The sequence below is a fragment of the Anomalospiza imberbis genome, chromosome 2 (assembly GCF_031753505.1).
Source record: "Anomalospiza imberbis isolate Cuckoo-Finch-1a 21T00152 chromosome 2, ASM3175350v1, whole genome shotgun sequence".
In the NCBI taxonomy this organism is placed as follows: Eukaryota; Metazoa; Chordata; class Aves; order Passeriformes; family Viduidae; genus Anomalospiza; species Anomalospiza imberbis.
This window is the reverse complement of record NC_089682.1, coordinates 79,518,847-79,544,473: the sequence shown is the minus strand read 5'-3', so window position 1 is coordinate 79,544,473 and position 25,627 is coordinate 79,518,847. Positions and strand designations below refer to the sequence as shown.

The 25,627-nt window shown below is 41.0% G+C and overlaps 1 protein-coding gene across 4 annotated transcripts in view; it reads left to right on the top strand.

The window, feature by feature from the left end:
• Positions 1-25,627, top strand: part of STARD13 (StAR related lipid transfer domain containing 13) — a 303,442-nt gene that overhangs the window by 143,255 nt on the left and 134,560 nt on the right. Inside the window, exon 1 of one of the 4 annotated variants that reach the window (XM_068181988.1) lies at positions 10,788-11,094. The exons of the other annotated variants lie outside the window; for them this stretch is intronic. Within the exon in view, the coding sequence (XP_068038089.1) occupies positions 10,971-11,094 (124 nt within the window). The 5' untranslated portion in view covers positions 10,788-10,970. Of the gene's footprint in view, positions 1-10,787; positions 11,095-25,627 lie in introns of those variants that run through there. 4 annotated transcript variants of the gene reach the window in all.

The following is a 25,627-nucleotide window of genomic DNA, read 5'->3' as shown; positions in this document are numbered from 1 at the left end:
CTTTCTGGGTAATAACAAGCAGGGTTTAAAAACTGAGAACCAAAAGCTGAAATTCCAGATTCCTGTTTTTTATATTCCCAGATGACAACTTGCAACCACTTCTGAGAACTGGAAAGGGACTTACACTCTATGACTTAGGGGCACAGTTTATAAAACCATTAAATTTTTGTGCCTGGACAGAGTATTTCCTTAATGCCTTTTCCTTAACAGACCTAATGCTTGGATGTGAATACATTCTGGAGTCTTTTTTTGCAAATAAGAGACAAAGAAATTTCCACTGTCAGAAATGGAGCTAAACTTGGAAGTGCTGGAACACATTCATCAGGTTTAGCTGTCCAAGGGAGATAAAACTATACCCATTTTTAAAGTTGAAAAGAAATCATTGTGGGCAACAAAAATAATTACTGGTTCCCACATTAATTATCATATGTTTCTGAAAACAACAAAGCAATCTATAACATTCCCAAATGAGAATACAGATGTAGGATCCAGTAAGGGTTTGTAAAAAGAAAAAAGAAGCTGCTTTTGCACAGAAAAACAGGAAGAGATAAAACTTATCTTGGCTTTCCAAACTAATATTCCAGAGATATTCAAAACAGAGATGAAAAAATGTGAGAAATCAGTGTGGGAAGGAAATTTTGGTCATAGAACATAAACTTCATAAAAGATCCAAAGACACATAAATTGAACTTGTCAGTTTTCAGAATAAAGAGAGGCTAATAATAGGTTGCCCAAAGGATTTTACTAGGGCAAGTATCATTTAAAGCTTCATTATCTTGACAAGTGAGTGAACAGATGGCAAAATCTGTAGCAAATTCAAGATTTCCTAGGGTCCTGAGGATTAGAAAGATTTCTGAAAACCAAATTCAAATCACCAAAACAAGGTGATTTGACAACCTCAGTGAAGATGGGATTTCAATTTACCTAAGTGCGAGGTCATGTTCAGGAATGATTTGAAGTGTTCACTGATACAGCATACTTAACGAAGTGTTACCAGCTCAGAAAAATATCTAGGCAGCATTATGGACAGCTTAATTAAAACTGCTCAGTGAAAACAGCTGTTCAATTTGCAGCACTAGTTGGGAGAGCAAATAAAACACTGATTTATATGAACTATAAAAACCAGCATTGATATTGTTATAATGTAATCATGTAAATTCATGGAACTATATTACAGTGATGCCCAGCATCATCAACATTACAAAACTGTCTACAAAAAGAAACATTCAGAGAAGTCAGTGAAGGATGGTAAGCAGGGAAGATACAATCATTTTACTTGCCCCATGAAGAAATGTGGCACTAAATTCCTATTCACCTTTAAGTCATAGGGATATCCAATGTATGCAAGATACAGAAGCAGCAGCACACTCTCTGTGCGGAACCATTTTCCCCAATTAATGAGGATCATCAAATCAGCAAGAAGTAGAGGGCTTTATGTTGATGTATTCTTAGGAAACGTGGTGAGAGTACACATATGAGATGAAATTTTCCATTGAAGGATATGGCAATTTTTGCAGTTGCTTCATCAAACTTCACCATCACTAGTGTTTAGTCTAAATTGTGGTGTTGGTTTGTTGGGGGTTTTTTTAAGAATGATTAGAGTACTTTTAGGAATGGAGGTCGTCCCTGGTGATTATTGAAAAGACCCTAAGTTTCAGTGATTTTGCATTAAAAGGGTAATTTATACTTCTGCAAAGCAAAGTAAGCCTATTGTTACTTTCTAGTAGTTCAGTACAACCTATTTTGCTATTATCTTGCTCAGTTATAAAAGATAAGCTATAGAAGAGGAGAGAGGTGGATAAACCCAAATTTACTTAAGTCCTAAAGAAGGAAAATGTTTCCCACATGAAACAGTTTTCTTTATGACTTGACTGGCAGCAGTGAAGTACTTTAAATAATTTCAAAACCATTTAGCAACATTTCAGAATAGAAACAGGGAATAACCTCATACTGGACTCATACTCCAGTATAAGTCAGATGTAGACTAGTTTTTGGTTTTCATATTTACTTCTGGCACTTTTTTTTCCCCTTTAGCATTGACAGTCACATATTTTTAAGGCCTGAACTCTCAAAGTATGTATCTGATACTTTGATCAAACCAAGGATTACTTAATGTAAATGTTCTCTGTCAGGTAAATTAACTGATCTTCTGTCTCAAAAGCTACCACTGTGGTAAGATCCTGCTGAGTTATAATCCCTTTAGCACCTATTCTCCAAGCAATTTGCATGTGTTTTTGTAATGTAAATGAGTCAAAAATATTCCCTGAAATGTAGAAGAATCTCAGGTAATTACTGCTGAACAGATTTGTGTCAGCCCAAAATGACAAAAAGGTGTTGGAATGAATCTTCCTGACAGTAGTGTAAGTAAACAAGATGAGCAACAGCTGTACCCACAGCACTGTAAAGGTGTTCCGAGATCATCTGTAGGAGCTGATTTCACTAGAAGTCACTGCAATACTGAAAAAATTAATTTTGGAACCAGCAATACATACAAGCAAAGTAACAACCTTTTCTTGCCTCCTGGAACAGTCTTGAATGCCTATCTCCTTCATTTGCATGGCACTTAAATGAAGTCAAGGAGAAATGTCTTGGTGGAGTCTCAAAAATTGTCTGTTAATAAGAGGGGGGTTGGGTCAGCTGAATACAGTGTTTCGGGGGAGCTGAAGCCTGCTCTGTTCTTTCTGTAATCAGCTTTTCAAGTAATTATAAATAAAAAAAGATGGTGCTTTCTGGCAGGCAAGTGGTGGCACACTCAGTAGAGAGTTGTGGCTGTGATCCCTGTCATCAAACCGGTCACATCAGTCTACACAGCAGCATTTGATGGGGAAACATCTCCTCAAGCTCTCTCTACCTTTGGTATGCTTGGCCAGCTACAGAGCAGTCCCTGCTACTGCCTTTCTTGGTAATTAAGTTGCTTTACAACGTACTGTTTTCAATCCAAAAGAGAAAAGAAAAATATATTTTCTAGCTTTCTCCCATGGTCTTTGATGTTACTATTTATATAATAGTAATTTAATGTCACTATTAAAATTCAATTATGTGAAAAGCACATGAGTGCATAACTTAGATTTTTTGCCTCTTGCATGCAGAAATTGGAGCCTATTTGGAAGACTACAAAAAGTTGTGCTTTAATTTCTCATAGGTGAATTTTTTTACATAGACTGTAATTCTCCAGCACCGCATCACTGCTCCTATAAAGTCTGCTGCCTATTATGCAGTGACACCTTATGGCTTACCTCTCTGAGTATATGTAGTATAGTCCACATAAAAATATAACACAGTTTTGTTTCTAACATAACAAATCGTGAATGAAACGATGCCATTTTGCAAACCCCTTTATATGCAGTAGGCAGGAAGAGTACAAGCAAACAAAACTAAGGTGAAGGAGCTACAAGTATTTTTTAGACTTGCAATTCACGCTATGCTTTTGCCTACCTGATTATATGAAGCCATTACTGAAGCATTACTGGACATCATTTGGTAACTTTTTTCCCCAAAGCTTTCTGTAGTGGTTTCAAGGGCAGTACTACAAGCCTCTTTGTGTTTCACCCAAAAACAGTAAAACCCTCAGCAACTCAAAGTAAACCCTTCTCTGCATAACTCTAAAAACTGAAACTGCAGTTGTTACTGCTGACTTGTTAATATAACACAGACATGGACATTTCCTGGTTACTGTAAACACTGAAATGCTTTTGGAGTTAATGGAATACAGGTGCTGCTTGACACTACCAAAACATTCGCACAGAAACAGGGACATTTTCGGACAGAAAGAGCTGTGGATCCACCTAGTCCAGCCCCTTCTTCACAGCATGAATATCCTGCTTCTCAGTGGGAATACCCATATATGTTAAATGTCATGAAACAGGCATTCTTCCTAAGCTTAAGCTCCTTTATACTCCCAGGAATGGCCGTACCACTCAGCCTGCTGGAACAGAGTTCTGTAATGCCAGAGCTGGATGATGGAGTGGGCTTAGGCAGGCTCTGAGCCGGCTGGGAAACCTTCCCAATGGAGCTGTGGGAAATGATGCTTACAATCGAATTGTCACCAGCCTTCACTTCAAATGAGACTCAGACAATACTATGGACAGACAATTAGCCCTTCTTTATTGAGGAATCGAGAAGAAATTTTAAATCAGCTTTAGTGATTCAAGATCCTGTAGAACAGTTTAGGTTAATAGGGATTGGCTTGGGCCCCAGCCAAACTTTGATTCTGGTCATTATAATCTTCCTACCTGAAATTGTTCTACACTATCCCCTACTGCAACTGGCCACAACACTCTTTATTTACTGGCCAAAAACATGAGTGCCATTGCTTTTTAATTCTATCAAATGTATACATGTAAAATCTGTTAAATAAGTTAAAATAGTTGCCGTGTGGCCAGTGATGAAGGTTGCGGTATATTGATACTTGGCAATATGTTGCCATCAGTCAGTAGTCTGATTACTCAAAAGGTGTGTGTGCAGAGAAGTATTTGTGTATCTGAAAAAAAGTTCTTACTCATAAGTAAATTTGTTTGGGGAACAATTTGCTTGCATTGTTGTTAGAACCTGCTGTCAAGATTGATCATGTTTTCCTGTGCAATACAGGAGAGTTATTATAAAAAAAGAGAAAAAGCTCCCAGGTCTCTGATCCAATATCCTGCTATGGTGTGTGCTAAATTGCCATTGACTGCTGCAAGGCAAGGCTTTTTTACTCAAATGTTCCAATTATTTCTACTGTGATGGTAATAACAGTTGGAAGTTTAGAAAAAAAAAATTAAAGTTGTGATTTAGACAAGGTCCCAAAATAATATTAAGGAAATGAACACTTTCAGAGCAAAGAAAGATGTAGTTTAAAACAATATATTATTGTGACTGAAGAGGAGGGGGAAAATCAGACACCAGAAGCTGAAATGAGAAGAACAGGGGCAATATTCTGTGCTGAGACATTTTGTGTTTCAACATAGCTGCTCACTTATTCAACGGCATTAATCACTTCAAAATTTCAAGCTCAGCTCCAGGAAAAAAAAAACAATATATCTACACATATAAAATGTAGTGCACTTTCCCAGTTGCTTAATCATTGAAGCATTGGCTATTTCTAGAGACTTGCTTTGCTCAGCACAAGACTTCATATTTTCAATGTAATATATTTTAAAGATGTCCACAGAGCATCTTACGAAAGGAAGTGAAAGTTTATTGGCACTTGGTTTGTTTTGTCCATTCTTCTTGTCTGTTATCTGAGAAATGTGTAAGGGCTCTTGTGGCTGCAATTCTTCAGAATTTCAGCTCAAGCATCAGCTTTGCTGTCTACTGTTCCATAGAAGTGCCTTGTTTACTCAGAGGGCAATCCATCCAATCATCATTTGTACCACAGCTGCCTCCTTGTTCCCTTCTTCACCATTCTCATATGACACAGCAACCTCCTGCCTGTCACACAGGACCTTCACCTGGAGTTTATAATGTCCTGTTACAATTTAGGCTGTGTTAGTACAAGAGACTGGAGAGGTAGAGGGATTATTAAAAAATAACCTGCAAGAGCTAGATATAAGCAGAATGCAAGATGGAGAGAAAAGTGCACATTAAAGCTGGCCAGAATGCGAAAATCCTGCCATGTTAAACCCAAGAAAATAACAGCTATTTTTCAGAAAAATGTATGATTTCTCTAATTTTTATTCTTTAAGAAACGATGAATTTTGTCAGAAGGAGGTTTCTAGGTGAAAATTTTTGATTGCTATAGAAAAAAAATTTCATCCCACATGTACCTTTTCACTTTTGTTCCCATTTACTCTGCCTTGATAGACACAATCTGGTCTACTGCATTGCATCCCAAATACAAATACCCTGGCAGTTCTCTGCTATAACTGCTTATTGCAGCTCCTCCTGCCTTTATGGTGCATCAAGCAGAGGCTGCTTGACTGAAGTCTGAAGGCCCTTCCCTTGCCTCATCTATCTGTTCAATATTAAAAGCTTTCTTCCCACAGCCTGGTTGTGTACAGGATCCCAGCTTTTGCTGTCTACTCATTATGTTTTCAAATATACATTTGCATGCTTTTGTTAAAAATGCCCCTCGTTCTTGAAAGTTAGTCCTCTGAATATATAAAGATACCACATTAACCTCCAAGAGACTCTCTTGCTGACTCAATTTGCATCAGTGCTTCCAGACACTAATTCTGGTGTGCCAGAAGTACACCAGCAGTTACTACTCTGGCCAGTACTGTTCTATTGCTCCCTCATACTCCACCCTTCCTACCCCAATCAGGACTTCTCTCCATTGGTGTCCTGTTTTATATTTAGTTTGTAATCTCCTGAGGGCAAAGATTGTACTTCAGCTCCATCCAGTTTTTGATTCCAAGCACTTTGAAAACACAGTTTGTTATTAATAATGACAACAATAAAGTACCAACCATTGCATGAATAGAATTAAATTAATTTAATTAATTTCCCCCCATGCCCTCTATGTCTGTTCTAGCAAGGAAGAGGGAGCACAGTCAAACAGCAGACACTTTGTTACTGTCGTCTGTATCTGAGCACACTTAGAGTCTTTTCACAGTGAATACTGCAAGAAGTTCCATTTATTTCAGCATTAATCACTGTGAACAAAAGTGAAAGAATTTGGCCCCTACTAATGAAAGCCAGCAGTGCTCTGCTGTTGGCAAAGTGCAGAGCAATCCTTTCCCAGAGTTTCAGAAAGCTAAAATGAAGTAGGATGAACATATATATACCAATCTCTTGATAAACCAGAAAAGAGGGAAAATTTATAATTTTTTCTCATTAAAGCTACCTTAAAATTATGATAATTTGTATATGTAAATAAAAACAAGGAGAGAGTGCCAGGGCACAACTAGAACATTTCATCCTCATTCACAATGATTCTTATTTTTCTCTATCCAAAATATTTATTTGTTTACTTAGATGTCAAAGAGGACACCTACTCATATGCCCTTGGTGCTTTTCACATAACTTCAACCACAGAATTAGTATGAAATTCACTGGAGTCTGCTGTTAGGAAAACAAGCAATGGAAAACCTCAAATCTTTTCTTCCCTTCCAGTGGTAACCCAGACTTACAACATCCCACTCAGACCATTTAAGCTGTGATAGAAAACAAATTCCAGAGCTCTAGAATCCCCAAAGAGATAAAGAGCACTGTCAAAGTTATACATATTACTTGATGTGTTTATATCTAGGCTGTCTGAGCTACTGTTTGAAGCTACAAAAGCACAGCGACACCATTTTGAGTACAGCAAATTTCAAGAAGCTTCATTACAGTTAGTTCCTGAAGAATGAAATTAATTATAAAATTTGGCATTGCACTGATTAGCATCAGACTGCATCATTGATCTTGTAGATCCTGTTATTTCCTCTTTGGCTTTAGTATTACTTTCTAAGGGATACTGGGGTAAGAGCCTGTGTCCTCTAAACAGCACATAGTAACCAAGGATGCACTCTTCCCACATTTTCCTCCACAAGACATATCCTGTCTTTTGTTCTTCTACAAGTAGGCAAACATTGTGAGATTAGATTAAACTAACAAAAAATTCTGACTCGGGATAATTAAAGACAATAGGATGGAAAGGAAAGAAATTGTACTTTTATCATAGTCTTTCAGTAGTTTACATGTGGCAAACCAATGTGTAGTCATGTTTCTCTTTCCTTTGGTCAGATTCTCTTCTTACCAGGTGCATTGGAATTTGTACAGTTACTTTACTAGGACTACATCAGGCTTCATAATGGAATCTGTAACAAATTAAAAGCACACTGCTAATTAGAGGCCAGAATACTACGCAGTGTCAATTAACTTGGCGTTTAATTACCATGGTGATTGGAAGGAACTATAATTTGCTAAATATGTCATTAGCGTATCAGACTTGTGTGCCACAATGGCACCAGAGCATGGGTACAACTAGTTTAGACTTTTCCCCAACATTTTACATGCCTACACGATTTAAAGACAGTACTTTTATTCCTGCCAATATTCTGTTATCAATGAGCAAAGACAAATATAAAAGTTCGGCTTCTTTTAGGGCAGCTGGGAACGTCCTCCTTTCTCTTCATCATATACAGTGGTTTCATTACAATTACTCTGAAAAGAACCATTTTGGCAAGACTAGTATCAAGCAGAAAAACTGCATATTCTGTGGAAAATGTGCTTGCCTTTTCCTTCCCCCAGAAATGTTAGCCATCTTGTGCAGGATGTCAGAATGTTACAAGCAGGAAACACGAGTACTGAGACCAGAATTTTACCATCTTGTCAGGTTTTCTAATATTCTAAAAGGAAATGAAGCATGTTTGACCTATAAATGATTCCTAACACGTACCCTCCTTCAAGCAAATCCTGCAGAATAGCTCTTATTCTAACTGCTACTATAAGGTGTAATACATCAAAAATACTCGTGATGGTAATTAGACTTCTGAACACCTAACTATGATTAAAAGCATAAAATAGGAATAGGCCAGTTGCTTCATGAGATGTGTTCTCATTACTCAATCGTACTGCTTTCTTTGGGGAGAAAACTACAATATCTGATCTTGCCTCTGGATTTAGTTTTCCCCAATAAACTACCTGAAATTAGTAAGATTTTTGTCAGTGCCTGCCACAGAGTTTGGTCTAGGCTTGCCAGTTCAGTTCTGTTGCTGAATATGAAATACAGCCATATCACTGTAGTTTATCTTAGTAACTTGTGGTGAGATAACATGGGATTAGCAATTGCTGCTATCTAGTCACTAATTAGCTTCTTTCAGTAAACCTGGAAGTCTAGGGATATTTTTGTTAAAGCAAGATCTTCAAAAATGCTACAGAAGGGAAGTGAATATCTTTTGTTCTATTGCTACATTCAAAAATGCTACAGAAGGGAAGATAATATCTTTTGTCCTATTGCTACATTCTGGCCATCGCAGACAGCAGCTGAAGAAAGGGATATCTATCTTCCAGACAGGCAGGGCATGCTAAGTTGGTGCATCCAAGTGTGGCTGCCAGAAGAGCGCTGCTGAAGGTTGCAGTACTGGCTGACGTGGGCTGGTGTTTGTGGGTGGTGACACAGCAGTATGATACAAAACCTTCAAAACTGAGTTTATTATTTCACCTTTATACTGTGTGTCATGGCTCATCTTTATAGGGCAGCTGAGTACAGTATCAGGAATTAATTTCTCATCTCTGCCTGGTTCATAACTGATAAAAGCCTGTGGCAGTAAACAGGCATAGAAGGTCTTATGTAGTGGTAATGGCTGTGTTGGTGAGAGATTAAATAAAGAGAGGCAGAGGTCAGAGGCAGATTTACTGGGCAGAGGAGCTGATTGTAGGATCCATAATCCTCTCTTCTCCCATTAACATCAGCAGGTGTTTGCTCTGGGTCATGGGATGTGGGAGTATTTACACAATTATGGTGTCTCCCTTCCAGATCTTGAATGCATCCATCCCTGGAAGGCATCCCTTTTCTCAAAAGTGTTTGTCCAGTCATTTGGAGGACACTGGAATTGCAGGCAGAGGAGTGACATACAACATCTGCATAAGTTCTGGACAAGCACATTGTCTCCACTATATCAGCTAAAGTAGAGTAGTTTAAGAGGAACCTTTTTAGGTGAACCTTTCAAGAACAGGGACAAAGGAAAACAAATTCACACCACAAAGCAGAAGACATTATTAAAACAGTGGTGACATGGAATACATCTGTCTGTTTGCTTTTAGCTTCTGACATTGCAGTTACAGTTTAAATCTAAACAAGATGTGGATATCAATAATGTTTATTTAACGTGGCTGCTTTACCTGGGCATGCAGCCCTTTCAGAGTAGGGCACTCACTTGCAGGAACATCAGCCTCTGCTTTGCACATCACAAATACTCTGCCAAAAAAGCAAGCAGTAAGTAAGTGATTGTGACTAAATTAAATGAAGCCGCTGTTGTCCTTCTCAGCTGTCAGGCTCTCTGCTGGAGGAACATCCAGGATAGGGAAGGGGACACTGTTAAAAAAGTATTTCCAGAGCACAGAAGAAGCAGAGACACAAAATGGCTTTCCTAAATGGGATAAGGGCCCTGCTATTACTTTCTGGCTACCCTACAGCTGAATAAATCAGGATTCATTTTAGTCTGTAAAGTGTGCAAAAAGTGTCTGCCAGGCTTTAATTTTGAAACCTTTTCAAAAGCGCAAGAGCTTGTAAGAGAAGTCATGCAGGAGAAAGGAGGTGGGGAATAAGTGGGTGGAATGCAGAGAAAGTGGGAAAGAAACGGGAGAGGCTGTATTGCAAGGACTATGGCTTGATCTTGGGTGGAGAGTTGATGAACCTAGGCCTCTGAGAGAAAAACCCCTAATTTTCTTTCCGCAAAAGTTGAAGCATGGGCGAAGCACCTATTACAGCCTCCCGGGGAAAAGGCAGCCCGTTGCCAGCCAGGTTTTCTGTCACCTCGTGGCGGATGACCTCTCCCCGGAGCAGCGGACGCCGGTCGTTCGCAGCGCTGGGGCGGCAAGGCTGGGGGGGCGGCGGGCAGCTCCCGGTCGCTGTCCAGGGAGCGCAGAGGCGGCAGCGGGAGCTGACAGCAGGGCAGCCGCGGGGGCTTGGCCGGACAGTTCCCAAATAAGGGCCACGGGCACAAGCGGGGTCACGGAATTTAGGCGCGGGGTCCCGGGCCGTCGGTGGTGCCTGAGCCCGAGGGGCGCAGGGTCCCGCTCAGGGCAGGAGCCGGGCCGGAGCCCGGAGCACCTTCCCCGCCCCGCGGCGGCCGCGGGGGAGGGAAGGAGGGCGGAGAGCGGCGGGCGCGGGACGGGGTGCTGAGGAAGGGAGGGAGTGCGGCTGGCGGCGGGAGCGCTGCCCCGGGGGCCGGGGCGGGCGGCGCTCAGGTGAAGGAAGGGCCGCTCGGCCGGGCGGCGGTGACGCGGCTGCGGCGCGGCGGGGCTGCCCCGCGGCCCCATGTGGCCGCCGGCGCCCGTCCCCGGCGAGGAGAGCGGCCGCGGGCGCTGAGCGGGGCTGCCCGGGGCGGCATGCGGAGCCGCCGAGGATGAGCAGCCAGCGCCGCCCGGCCAAGGCGCAGCTCCGGAGGTCGCTGAGCGAGCAGCTGCGGGACTCCACCGCCAAAGCCTGGGACTTGCTGTGGAGGAATGTTCGGGAGCGGCGGCTCGCAGGTCAGTCCCCGCCGCGCCGCGGCCGCCGCTGCCTGCCCGCGGCCGCCCGAGGGGACACCGCCGGGGACGTCCCGGCCCCAGCGGCGCGGAGCGGTCCCGCTCCAGGGGCACGTCTGGGGGGCACCATCTCTGCTGCCGGAGCGGGGAGAACCCGCGGCTTCGGCCCGGCGGGACGGGGAGCTCCCGGCAGCAGCGCGGTCGGCAGCGTCCGGGCGGGTCGGGCTGCGGGCGGGAGCCGGACGCAGGCAGGTCGCAGCCCCCAGCCCCTGCAGGCAGCACCTGCCGGGTGCTGGCGGGCAGCGCGGGGATGCTCACACCGCAGTCGGGCTCGGGGCTTAGCCTCCCTGTCGCTCCATGTCGGAGCCGCCTTCTGAGCGTCTCTGAAATGAAAAGGGTTGGCTTTGCCTCCGGGAAGCAGGCTCACCTGCTTCTCTGATCAGTTTTCTAAGTCTAACCAACCAGGTTGGTTCCTCATAGGGTTTGTATGTGAGAAGTACCACAACTCCCAAAGAAAAATGGTCTGTTTAATTTCAGGTGCTTCAGGTCACCTACCTGCTCTGGAAAACCAGCCTCCTGCAGCTTTTCCATCCCCAGGTGGGGACCAGAAGGACACAGAGCAGGGCAGGTGCTCCAGGAGGTCGGGTCTCATTTAGAGCACTGCTACTGCAGCAGCGCAGTCACTTTATGCACATAAGCATACATCCACTGCGTATTTGTAAACTGCTCTGTGAATTAGAAGATCTAGAGGGTACATGCAAGTGCAATGTAGAGTTATTATACTAGAAAACAATACATCAAGATTTATGATCAGGATCATGTATAATGAAGTCTAATTTGTAAAGATGGATTCCTCTGTCACATCCTACAGCATTGTTAGGAGTTTGGTGACCTTGCCTAGGGCACTGTGACATGCTGGTATTGTATAATACAGAGGTAAATGATGCAGGTTTTCAGACTGTGTCTACAGCACATTAGTTCTTATGTACATATAATTAAAGTAATAGATACAAATTGCATGGTAGTTGTTTTTTGAAAAATTAATCTAAACTGGGTAGCTTCAGCAATTAATTACTAAAACCACTTATTTTGTATTATGGTTAACCAAAATACTAAACTTTTAATGTTTTAATTTACTTTTAATTCCCTTGTTCCTGTATTGATAGCAGATGCCAGCAGACATTCAGCAAGGATACTGTTGGCTGGTGGTTTTTTTTCTTTTTTGGTCAAAGACAACTATTGCTTGATTGAGCAAAGAACCTAGGCAGGCTGCCATAATACTGTAGCCAACTTCTTAAAGCAACGGGGTATTAAAATTGACAGAGTAAAAACTTTATTTAAGGTGGAAAGAATACTAATGTCCTGGGTTTATGCACTACCATAGTTTAAGTCTATGCCACTATTCGTAATACTCTGGTGAGATGCACTTGGCCTTTAATTAAATTAGTTAGGAATAACAGATCTAAATGTGTAAACTATTTGCTGGTTGCCAGCCCAACTTGTTATCCATTGCAATAGATCTGATCCCAACCAGGTAGATAATTGTACAAGTTTTGTCTTTTTCCTCAAAGTTGGCATTGTAGTTCAGCTCTGTAGTTGGCATTGTAGTTACCAGCAGTGAAGCTGGTAACTGATGTTCAAGAGCAATGCTCAAAGCGAAATGCTCAAAGTGAAATCATTAGTATGTTGTCATACTCCAACTATCGAGCCAAATAAAAACTTGTGATTAAAACCCCATCATGATGACAGCTTTGCAGGCACTTACATAGTTACTGTTTTGGTTTGCTTTAGTCTTTTATCTATTTGTTAAGGAGCAGAACACCTGTTGCCCAAGAGACACCTATAAAGAAAGCAAGCACATTTTTGTAATTCATAAAAATGATATAATTTTTAGGGTTGGATGAGGTGTTGGGCACTCTCTGGTATAGTGTCCAGCTCATAGCAGGATCAGCACTGGGAGCAGAACAGGTTACTCAGAGCTTTCCCCATGCTCCTTGGGAAGATTTTCTGCCCTGACATCCAGGCTGGAGCAGATGTCAGGACACTGTTGGGCAGCAGGGATGTGAGCTGGAGAAAGGAGCTGAATCCTGGCTAGAGCAAGGAGAGAGCTGAACTTTGACTCAGCTACTCCCAAAGAGGCAGAGAGCATAACTGGGTTGCTGTGGAAAGTAGGTTGTGCATAAAAAGACTGCTACAGTGTGCTCCTTCCTTCCCTCCCTCACCCTTTACAGCAGAGGTGATGAGCAGCAGCCTGGCTTCTGGCATGCTCCTGGACAGGGCTGCTCCGCACTGTGTCTTATTCAGGACAGATCCACGGTGCCCAGCAGCTCTTAGTCACTTTTTCTGATTCATTGACTGAAAAACCTATTGTTTTTCAAACAATAGGTGTACCCTCTATAGTGCCAAAAATTGCACCCTTAGGGTTTTTTTGTGCTTTTTGTAATTTTTGCCGAGTTTTTTACACTGTTTCCATTATGCTTATGGTTTAATTGGGAATTCACAAACTGAATGGGAAATGTACCAGAATTTTAACTCCCTGTGGGGACCTATTCACCTGAAAAGTTATATAAAATACTTTTGGCTTAATGTAATCCTGAACCACTTTGCCATTACTGAGAACCATTATTTAAGGAATTTGACTTAGGTGTTTAACAGATCCTCCAATAGTGATCACCTAATGTGATTCTGAGATCCCTGCTCAAATCATGATCACCTGTTACAGTAAAACACAAGAAGTTGCAGTTCTTACATTCCTTGTAAGTAAGGGGAAAGTGCCACCTTCTATCTGGCATTCTTTCAAGTTACTATACACTAAAATGAAATAAAAATAAAATTTAGTGTTCAAATTCAGTACTTTTAAGTCAGGAAGCACCAGAGGTAAGGACCCCGTTGCTGTATTGCACAGCCCCCCTCATTGGGTAGGATTGTCATGACTGACATGATCACCTCACCCTTTTTGTTGCTCAGAATTTTTCAGCCTCATTTACTGCAGAAAGTGATGATCCCTGTTGCTGAATCTCTTAACTTAGAGCCTTCTGTACTGCAGCTTTCTGAAATACTGGACTAAGCACAGAATTACAAATTCCCTCAGGTCTTCATGAGCCTGGTGCTTGCATATGTCATACCATTAATGTTTCAGTTGTTCCTAGAAGCTGCAAGGTTAAATTGTTTCTATTTTACAGATAGAAGCAAGAGGCAAAGTGAGGCTGAGCGCCAGGAATATCAACTCTTGAGAGTTAGAACTTGAATTATCTACTTTAGTATTCGAATTATGACTCTCAGTTGCTGCTGTTGCACAACATTTTGAGCAAATCAGCATTTGGGGTCTAACTGTACTGCACCCAGGGAATGAGTAACTTGCAGTTTCTGGTGGTCTGGTCAGATTTTGTTTCAAGTAATTTGGTGTAAAACAGAGAAGAACGGAAGGTGCTCTGCCACAGGGGCAACATTTGCTTGTCACAGTCTCAGAAACCTGGGGGTTTTTCTGTCTCCCACCTGCAAGAACTTCAGCAGGGCTGATACGTGAACATACCCCATCATCAGATGGGATTCTTGGAAACTGCATGTGCAGATGAAGATGAAACTTTTTCTTACTACCTAGTGGAAAGAGGGCTGAGTTAGAATTTAGCAGGTGACTTCAATTCTGAGACTTAGTAAAGTTTAAAAAATTAATTTTGTGACCCTAGCATTTTTCTGGTAAAAGAAAGCTTTGCTTCTAGTTTCTGAAGTTTAGCTTTTAGCTGTTATTTAGTGATCTACACAGATTGCTGTCAGGATTTCTGCTCTGTAAGGCTGCCTCCACTGTGTCTGTGGCATAGATACACCCTCAGTCTTTTTGACAAATCTCTTCTCACCTGAGCTTCATAGTCCTTTGTGTGTTCTGTGTTCTCTAAGAGATTAAATCCCTACTTGATCTCCTCTAGCTCTTCTGGTACAAAATGTCTCTTATCTATCCATTGACATCCTCTCTACTGCCTGCTGCAACAGCCGTACCAGACAGAGCACCCTTGAGCACTGTTCCAGTTCATACTCAGCTACAGAGCTCTCCAGAAGCAACTGCCTGGGGTGGTTTGGGGGACCAATTTCAGATGCTCCCACTCTTTTTTTTGGCTTGGCCGTACTTTGGGTAAAAGGAATTTGGGATCAAGTTTTCCACCACACCTCCAGTGGTTTGCTCAGACTGACATTTCAAACTGTTTTAACTTGTCCAATTTTGGACAGATTTTTCAGGCACCAGTGCTAAACTGACTCTTGAACTTCCGCTGTGAGGTTGCAGGGTTTTGTTCCAAGGGATGAAGCACTTAATGTCTCAAATCAAGTAGAATGAAAATGTGAGGTGGGACAACATACCATGGAATAATATTTTCTTAGAAATTGATTACCTGAAGCTCCAAAACTGAAACAGGAATGAGGCAGGCTTGTGAGTAAAAGAAAATCTCTAAGAAGTCTAAAGAAGCCAAAATTAAGACCTTTAAATGTAAAGCTTTAGAAGTCCTACTCTTAGGTGTCCTTAACTGTTCAGGATCACCTTGTAAACTGATTAGCAGCTACAAGTGTCTCTTCAAATGTGACTGAAATGCATTTATATCAGAGATGAAACTGAACGTTATCTGATGTAGGTAGAAAATTGAGAATAATTTGTCCAGCAGAAAGTAGCTGTCACATTCAGCATGTGGCAAAGATGACAAGGCAATGCACCTGCTCATCTCAAAAGTAATTTTTTGTTGGTTTGTGGGTTATTTCTGGGTGCAAATGAATAAGCCTAAGTTTTTAATTGCACCTCAGACAGCATGGTGCTCCTTGGTACCTGCTGATCTGTTGATCTTGGGGAATAAAGAAGTGAAAAGTGGGTTTTTAAAAAACTAGTGGTCACAACCAGAAATGTATGAATTTTAGCACAGTTTTCTGTCATGCCAGTATGGACACAAGAACAGCTGTGTTTCTGCAGCTTCTGAATTAAAGAACCATCAAATCTATAGCTTTCTCATAGTTTTTCAGTTTTCATTTAAAAAGAAACTTTTTCAAGAACTCATTTTTGAAGTTTTTACTCTGCAAAGCTGAAGTTTATTTTGGGGTGAAGTCACTGGAAACCCCAAAGAAAATACGTGTACCAGGCTGCCAGGTCCTCTGAGAACCCCTGAGCAAAAGCAGGTGTCCCAGTATGGGACCAACATTGAGTCTGCTGCATCTTGGTATTATTACATTACTGAAATTTATTCTCAATTAAGACCGTTGTGCAAATGTAGCAGATTAGTCTACTCTAAAACCATTCATGAAATTAGTGTAATTTTTTTTGTAAAATAATTTTGCAAGATCAGTTTTCATTAAGGAGTATGGGAGATGCACGTGTGAAAAATGTGGTATTTGGTGAGCATACTTTTATGTTCTATTTTAAAATCATGCACATAACATTTTTAGAAAGCAAAGTAGAGATGTTGCAGTCTGTGTCCCCACCAGTGCACTGGAGAGTACAAGATACTGATTCTCATGTATGTTGATAAGATGTATATGTGTAAATTCCTCCCTAACTCAGCCCCATCAATGGGAAAAGACTGTCCTTTGTCAAGGAGAAAAGTTATGAAAGACATTCTTTATTCATGATAGACTGCTTTAGGGAAAAAAGAAAGTGACTTATGAGTGATTCATTTGGCCAGGCATGCCAGGAAATTTTCTGCTCTCAGTCCTAAAGAAAATGTGGCAGCCAAAAAAGTAGTCATTGATCTCATAAATTAAATTAATTGTACCGTACATTCTCTATTAATGTGAGGAGGGGTTTTAGATTAGTTTAATTAAACTATGAAAAGGCTTTTCTTTGCACCTATGTTTTATGGATTATGTCAGTATCCTGTAAGTTCCATCTCCTTCCCCAGGCACTCCTTGAAGACCAGTGGTTTGAATCTGGAAGGGGGCAGTGGTGGCAAAATACCACCATTGTTAGTTCTGCTGCTGCCAGGCTCTCATGACCCTCAGCAACAAGAAGTTAATTCCAGAAGTACAATTACAAAAATACCAATATGCTTGACCTGCCAAGTATTTCTGTATCAGCATGAGACTGTGAAGGGGGGGGGGGTGATGGAGGACTCCCCACTGTCTCAAAGTCCAGAGAAAGATGTATTTTTCTCGTGCTCATTCCTATGGCTCTGCTGCAATTTGCCATGTAAGGTTTGGAGTGATCATGGAGAGGTTCCTAGGGTGGCAACAGCATTCATCTTCTGGTTTTACATTTAATGCATAGATTTTGTATTTGAAATGGTACTGCTTCCATCAGAGAGAGTTGTATCAGGGATTACTTTCCTGAAAGAAATTCAATTTTGATTACTTAATTTCCTGACAGTAAGAGATACAAATCTCAGCAGATAAAATGGGGAATCAGTGCTGGCAATAGAACTGGATACCATTTGAATCAGTCAGTTTCTATTTGATAGCTTTAAAAAATGTTCTTGACAGATCTCCCTCTTCCTGGAGCTTGTCTGTTCACAGATTTCAGTGACACATTAATCTTTAGAAAATACACTTCTTTTTCCTAGAGAGTTATGATGTCAGTCCTTTTTTGTAGTACAGTTTTTTGTTTGGTTTGGGTTTTGATTTGTTTTTGTTGTTTTTTTTTTTTTTTTTTTTGTCGACTGGCTTTCTGTGGTTTCTTGAGCATTCACAATGTTCTTTCAGTTCTAGTAAACAAATATTTCTCCTTTTTTCTCTGCACATATACATGGCCTCAACTCATTCCACCTGCAGATGCTTCTATGTGACAAGAAGTAGCCTGATACCTTGTCAGTTCTCTACACTGCGACTTTATGGAATATTCCTGTAAACATTGTACTTATCCTGATGTTTGCAGACCAAATATTGGAAACAATTTATAGTACTCTTTTTACAGAAGCAGTAAATATAACACAATACTGTTTAAGTTCCTGTACATTTAGACAGATGCATTTTTTGGTGCTCATATTTTTCTAAGATATATAGGAGCTTATGTAGACTGATAAAAATACTTAATGCATTTGTCTGACATTAAACAGTGATGATGCTTTTCCATTCTAAGATTGCTTCTTTATATCAGTCATGGGATATTAAATAATGTATCTTCTCAGTTATTTCCTACTAGGTTTTTTTGTATTTATTCACATGACTGTAATCCTATAAGCTGCTTCCATTTCCCTATGCAAGTGACTTTATTTATAATAATAACTATGCCAGAACATTTATATGGAACATTTATATCCACAATAAACTTTCAGCTGCTTAGTGAACGTCAATAGTCTATTGGTGGCTGGCCAGCAAATTCCGAAATGTGAAATTTCTGGACTCAGGAAGGCACTGGAGACTGGACTCCCATTCTTCTGCTTTCCCAGCTACAGTAGGATGTTGTGTTTACTTTCAGGAATCATGAAGTCCCAATTCTGAATTTTGTCTTTTTGCTTTAATGAAAGAAAAAACCCTTCAAAATGTCTGATATTGTCATATTTCTAGGGATTCTGAGAACTTAGATGACTTAACTATTTGATTTTGTACAATACTTGCCAGGCATTGGCCTTGTTTCACAGCAGTGCTTTGACTCACATTTGTCTTGTTATATTTTGTACTTCTTGGATTTCTTGAGAGAGAGAAGTTCTGTATTGCTTTTCCTTATTTCTTTGGTTTTTCTGTCATACCATTGCCAAATTTTGTGCTGCTATATATCCTAAGTCCTTTAAAAATCATCTCCTTGAGTAACAATTGAGAAAACCAGCTTTTACTTCTACTTAAGCACATTTACATAGCAAATTTAAAAAGAAAATGTGAACTTCAGAGTCTGAAAAGTCAAGAAGAAAATTCATTTTGTAAAATGTCAGTTTCAAACTAACCTCATGATTTTAAAGAAGTGATGCCTGTCTTGTGATTCCTGAAAATTTGGGTTTGGGAATATTATTTTCAATTAAATAATAATTTGTGATATTTTCCTTTGATTATTACAGGCTTAAAAATATGACAGTGTAGAGGATTCCTTGACTGACATTAGAGCATTCACAAGAGGAATGCATTTCTGTAGCTCCTTTGCACATCCTGTTTACAGTTACAAAAGGAAAATATTTTGACAGTCAGACCAACCTGGTCCACCTTGTACTGCAAATAAGCAAAGGCTGAATGCACACAGATATGTGTGCACTTAACAGCTATGCTCCAAGAAAGGATCGAGAACACCTGGAATCCATGGTACCTGGTTCCATAAAGCACCAGGCTTCAACAGTCAATTTAATTACTTCACAAACCATCCATTTCACGTGAACCACTCTGCCTGTCATTCCAGTAGAGGGCAGTAATTTACATACAGTAATGTCAATTAGTGTGCGTACCCATCGTGCGTCACTCAGTATTAGACACAACAGCTGGCTTTATTAAGGCAGTGCAATATTCAAGGCATCCTCTGTCCTCCAGGATAGAGTGCCACCCGGAGCCTTATTTCCTAAGCTTTTGCAGCAGGACCCCTAGCAATGTAGAAGTAGAATAAAATTTATGAGAATTAAAGAACAAGTTGTTTTCAGCTAGCATGGTGATCAAAACATACTCTGCTGTATATAATCACCGGAGAGAATTTCATTTCAATTGAACATTTCATAGAGATACTGTTTTTTTTTCTTTGTTGCTGTTGAACAGTAAGTATATAGAAAAGATTTTCTATAAAACCTTTTTTACAGATCCAGCAACATGCTGTAGTACAGTGGAAGAGGAGACACTGGAACTTATAAATGTTATTTTTCTTTAAGTTGTAAGAATTTGATTCATAATCTATTTCAAAATACTATGGCTTAAAATTTATACTTAGCAAAAAGTTGTCTCAACCGTAGGTATTTTTTTAGCAGCAAGATAACTTCATTAACTTCAAAATAGCTTGCTTAATTTTATAAATACTTCACAAATTTTACTTGTCACAGATGTAAAATGATGTGGGGATAATTAATTTCTTCTGTTACCTGAGCTAAATGAATGGCACTGCTGCTTTGATAAACCAAGGAATGTTTTCTGGGGAGGACTGGTTTTCCAGGCCATGATGATGCAGAAGGGCACTGAACATTCACAGGTCATTTAATACAGAAGCTCTTTAAAAGACAGACACAAAAGAGGTTGTATTGGTTTTTTTATAGAAAGAATTTAAAGGGATTTTGCCTCAGAGCAGTAGCATAGTTCAAATGTACCTTAGATCATGTGTAGATCTGTCTGAATTTGAGCAAAAACTAGTTTGAAATGTCATTGTATACAGTCTTCTGTTGCTGCAATTTATGAAGAAATGTAGGGTATCTGCATAGGATAAGGGTAAGGTAGCTGCATAAGGATAGCTTAAGAGAATGGTGAAAGAGATAAGTCAAAACCAAAGCTAAAAATGTAACTTCTCTCAGTCAAAATACAAAAAAAAAAAAATTACACATAGCATTGCATAAAAGGGTTCCTAAAGATTTAGGGACCTCCTGCATTGGTTCATAGCTTGGACTTCACTAAAGTGTGTTGCACACCTGGTAAATTTGTGTTGGATTCACTGCATGAAGGAGTGAGGACTAAGCATTTGTCCCAACCTTTAGATTATTTTGGATGTGCCTCCCATCCCTCTGCTAAATACGCCTGTGTTTTCCCATCCCTGTCCCCTTCATCCTGATCTGAATGGCATGCTCTTTCATGGCTTAACCAGAAAAATGCTGTAGTAAATTATTTAAGACTGAGTCATTTATGTGTCAGATGACTGCAGAAATGATATGCAAATGGCATCTCTTGGTCATGCTCATTTTAAGAGGTGTTTTTAACATAAGTACAGATTTTTATTGAAATAAATTTTACAAGATTTCAGCCATTGGATTTACAGTAAGAAAGAAACTTTTTATTTATTACATTAGAAACACCACAGCTGGGAATGTACCCATTAATAGACACAAACAGATGGATTCTGACAAGTCTGTGAACTATTGACACTCTTTTTTAGCAAATATTTTGCTACAATCCCAACTTGCAAATGTTACTTCAGAAACAAATATGTAACCATCTCTCTCAAGGCACAAAACTAAAGAGTAACATTAAAATATTATAATTTCATTATGCATATGGTACTCATTTGAAATTTAGGAAGTAGTGTTTAAAAACACTCCCAAAAGATTGCCTTGGTTCAATAAATGTTTTAAATTATAAAGTCATAGAATCATTTAGATTAGGAAAGACCTTTAAGATCACCAAGTCCAAGCATTAATCCAGCACTGCCAATTCCACCGCTAAACTATGTCACTCAGTGCATCATCAACACATCTTTTTAATATCTCCAGGGATGGTGACTCCACCACTTCTCTGGGCAGCCCCATGCCTAACAACCCTGTTCGTGAAGAAATTTTTCCTAATATCCAATCTAAAACTCCCCTAGTGCATTTTGAGGCTGCTCCCTCTTGTTCAGTCGCTTGGAAAAAGAGTCCAATCCCCATCTTACTAGACTCTCCTTTCAGGTAGTTGTAGAGTGGTAAGATCTCCCCTGAGCCTCCTTTTCTGCAGGCTGAGCACCCCCAGCTCCCTCAGTTGCTCCTCATCAGTCTTGCACTCTAGACCCTTCCCCAGCTCTGTTTCCCTTCCCTGGACATGCTCCAGCCCCTCAATGTCTTTCTTGCATTGAGGGGCCCAGAACTGGACACAGGATCTGAGGTGTGGCCTCACCAGTGCAGGGGCACAATCACTGCCCTGGTCCTGCTGGCCGCATTACTGCTGGTACAGGCCTTCTGTCAATGCTGACATTGGCCTTCTTGGCCACCTGGGCACGTTCTGGATCATGTCCAGCTGCTGTTGACCAGCATACCCCATCTTTTCCACTGGGCAGCACGCTGCCCCCAGCCTGTAGTGCTGCATGGGGTTGTTGTGACCCAAGTGCAGGATACTGCACTTCTCCTTGTTGAACCTCATACAGTTGGCCTCAGTCCTTCAACCCATTCTGTCCAGATCCCTTTGCAGAGCCTTCCTGCCCTCCAGAAGATCAACACCCCTGCCAAGCTTGGCCTTACGTGCAAACTGTCTGAGGGTGCACTCAATCCCCTTGTTCACATTGTCAATAAAGATATTAAGAAGAATTGGCCCCAGTACTAAGCCCTGGAGAACACCACTGGTGACCAGCCACCAGCTGGATGTAACTCCATTCTCCACCACTCTCTGGGGCCAGACATCCATCCAGATTTTTATCCAGCGAAGAGTGCACTTGTCCAAGCCATAAGCAGTGTCTCCAGAAGAATGCTGTGGGAAAAGGTTTGAAAGGCTTTACTAAAGTCCAGGTGGACAGCATCCACGGCCTTTCCCTCATCTGCTAAGTGGGTCACCTTATTAGAGAAGGAGATCAGGCTGGTCAAGCAGAACCTGCCTTTTATAAACCCATTCTGGCTGGGCCTGATCCCCTGGTTATCCTGCACATGCCACATGACAGCACTCAAGATGGTCTGCTCCATGACCTTCTCTGACACTGAGGTCAGGCTGACAGGCCTGTAGTTCCCCAGATCCTCCTTCTGACCATTCTGTTGAATGGGTGTCACACTGGATAACCTCCAGTCAACTGAACCTGCCCATTTAGCCACAGCTGCTGGTAAGTGATGGAAAGTGGCTCAGTGAGCACTTCTGCCAGCTCCCTCAGCACTTTTGTGTGGATGCTATTTGATCCCATAGACTTGTGTGTATCTAAGTGGTATAGCAGGTTGCTGACCATTCCCCCTGGGGTTATGAGGGCTTTATTCTGCTCCCTGTCCCAGTCTTTCAGCTCAGAGAGCTGAGTACCCCATGAACAACTAGTCTTACTATTTAATACCTGAGGCAAAAAAGGCATTAAGTACTGCAGCCTTTTCCTCATCCTTTGTCACTGTGTTTCCCTGCATCCAATAAAAGATAGAGAGCCCAGTGTTCTTCAATGTCTTCATAAACAGCTTGGGTGCAGAACTTGAAGGTATACTCTGTTTGCTGATGATGCTAAACTGGGAGGAGCTGTTGACTTCCTCAAAGGCAGAGAAGCCCTGCCAAGATATCTTGATGGAGGGCTGGGCAATCACCAGCAATATGAAGTTTAATAATGGCAAGTGCCAGATTCTTTTGTTTCCAGATGTCTGGTGAGCAGAAATCCCCAATGAGAACAAGGGCTAGTGATAGTGAGACTTTTCTTAACTGCTAAGAGAATATTTTTTCTGACTCTTCATCCTGTTTGGATGGTCTACAGCAGAGTCCCACTAGGATGTCTGCCTTCTTGGCCTTCCCCCTGATTCTTACCTATGCACACTGAACTGAATTATCACTGTCATCAAGTTTTGGATAATCAAAACTCTCTCTAACCTCTCTCTAACAAAGCTATCCCACCACCACTCCTTCCTGACCTGTCCTTTCTGAAGAGTCTGTAGCTACTCACCACAGCACTCCAGTTGTTTGAAACATCCCCACATCCTTGTGATGGCAACTGTGTCATAGTTTTCCTGCTGCACAGTGGCTTCCAGCTGCTCTTGTTTGTTGCCCGTGCTGTGGGTATAGGTGAGATATACCTCAGGTGGGCTGTTGATCCCCTCATCCTGTCATTAAGCAGAGAAGTTCCCCCACCTGGGCATCCTCCCACAGCTGTGCTCACAGGTGCCACCCAGTACTGGCAGCGTGCTCCTGCCAGAGCTGTCTGGGCAGCTGTGCCAGCCGTGCCGGGTGTGGAGCTCAGCGCGGCAGTGGCTTTCTGCCAGGTGGATACCACTGCTCCCTGGCTGGGCTGGCACTGCCTCAGCATCCTTCCAGCACACAGCTGTGCCACACCCTGCTCACCAGTGCTCCCTAAGGGCTTATTTTATATTTTTGGCCCTCAGCCAGCTGCTGTCATGCTAGGTGTGGGTTCTGGAGGCTTAAGGCTCCTCTTTTCAGTTACAATGAGTTAAATCCTTCACTTCTGGCCCCTGTGTCAGTCACAGGGGATAGGGTGTTTGGGTGTTTGTGTAAATGTGATGAAGTGAGGATTTTCAGCAAAGGCCAACACCACGTCCATTTGTGGAAATCACCATCTGGGAGAAGGTATATGTTCATTTTCAGAATAGCTCACTAAACACAGTAGCAGAAATTAATTATACAATATATAGCTCAGCTGCTAGAGGACTTGGTAGTCAAAGAAAAATGATGGGTGTTGGCCTGCTGGATAACAGTATAACTAGTGACTCAAATCATGTACTTGCAAGTAAAACCAACATGTAGCACACACTTCTCTTCAATTGTTAAACTTTAATTTGTAGATTTAAACTTTTATTCAGCATCACTGTATTTCTGATATCATAGGAAGGTAAAATGACAACTGATTCCTCTTTTCAGCATTATTTATTACTTCATTTACTTTTACCATATCTTCTCTTACTTTTCTCAGTTGAGAATTTTCAAGCCCCATGACAGCATTGAGCCCACCAGCTTGTTTTGAATAAACTGGGAAATTGTATTACCAAAAAGACACAGTGAAAATCCAAAACGTCAGTACTAACCCTTAATGTGCATAACCAAACATACATACATTTAGCCTCTATGTGAATTTCTGCCACATGGTCAGATGTTTGGGACTTGCACAGTTTGTTTCCTGGGAAGAAAGTTTTGCAGCTTCATTATCAGCTAAAGATTTGGATCATTTGTTTTCCTGTCAGTCACTTTGAGGAGAATAAAGAACTTCTCTAAAATCAACAGAAACACCCTGCATTCTGATGTAAGGATGGCTTGACCCACTCATCATCCTGACTTGACCCACTCCATCACTCCAGAACATAAAGAAACATTTGTCGACAAAGAATCAGAAACACATAGTTTTATATCAGTTAGGCAGATTAGATTTGCAGTCTCTGCCTATCCCTAACAGCACCAAGTGCTTTTGTTTCAGAACAAAACTGATAATTTGATTATGGTCTGATTTCAGCAGAGCACTTAAAGGCAGTATAAATTTAAATTATTAAATATTTGTATCGTGTGGACTATTCTGTTTTATTATATTTAACTTTTAAGCCAACAGTAGATTCTTTTAAAAAATATTATCTATTAAATCAGTATGGTTGGATATATGAGTTCATCAGAAAGAGGAAGGTACCAGAACATCCATATTTCCAACATATAATAAAACAGAAGATACTATACCTAATCTGATTCAAATAGAGGACAAATACATTTCAGAATCTAGGTTAGACAAGACAACACCAAATAAAATTGACTCTGAAACATCTGGTTTGTTTTATACAAAACCATAAATATGCATAGTTACTAAACGGCCTAAGCTGTTTCTTTGGAAGGCGCCCTAAAAAACAAGGACAGCAGGACAAGTGTTTACAAAGCCAAGGCATATACATTAATCGTGGCATGGCAGCATTTTAAAGTAATTGTCAAATTCAGAGGGATTATAATGCAGCCGGGATGAATTGTAGGTAGGAACTGTTTTAAATCTCTGGATTCTAGGTCACAATAGAGGCTGTAACACAGGGCACTCACTTGCTCTTGTACTCCTTTGCGTTGCTTTCTCTTAAGGGAGAACCATAACTTGTAGAGGGCTGGAACCATTATCTCTTCT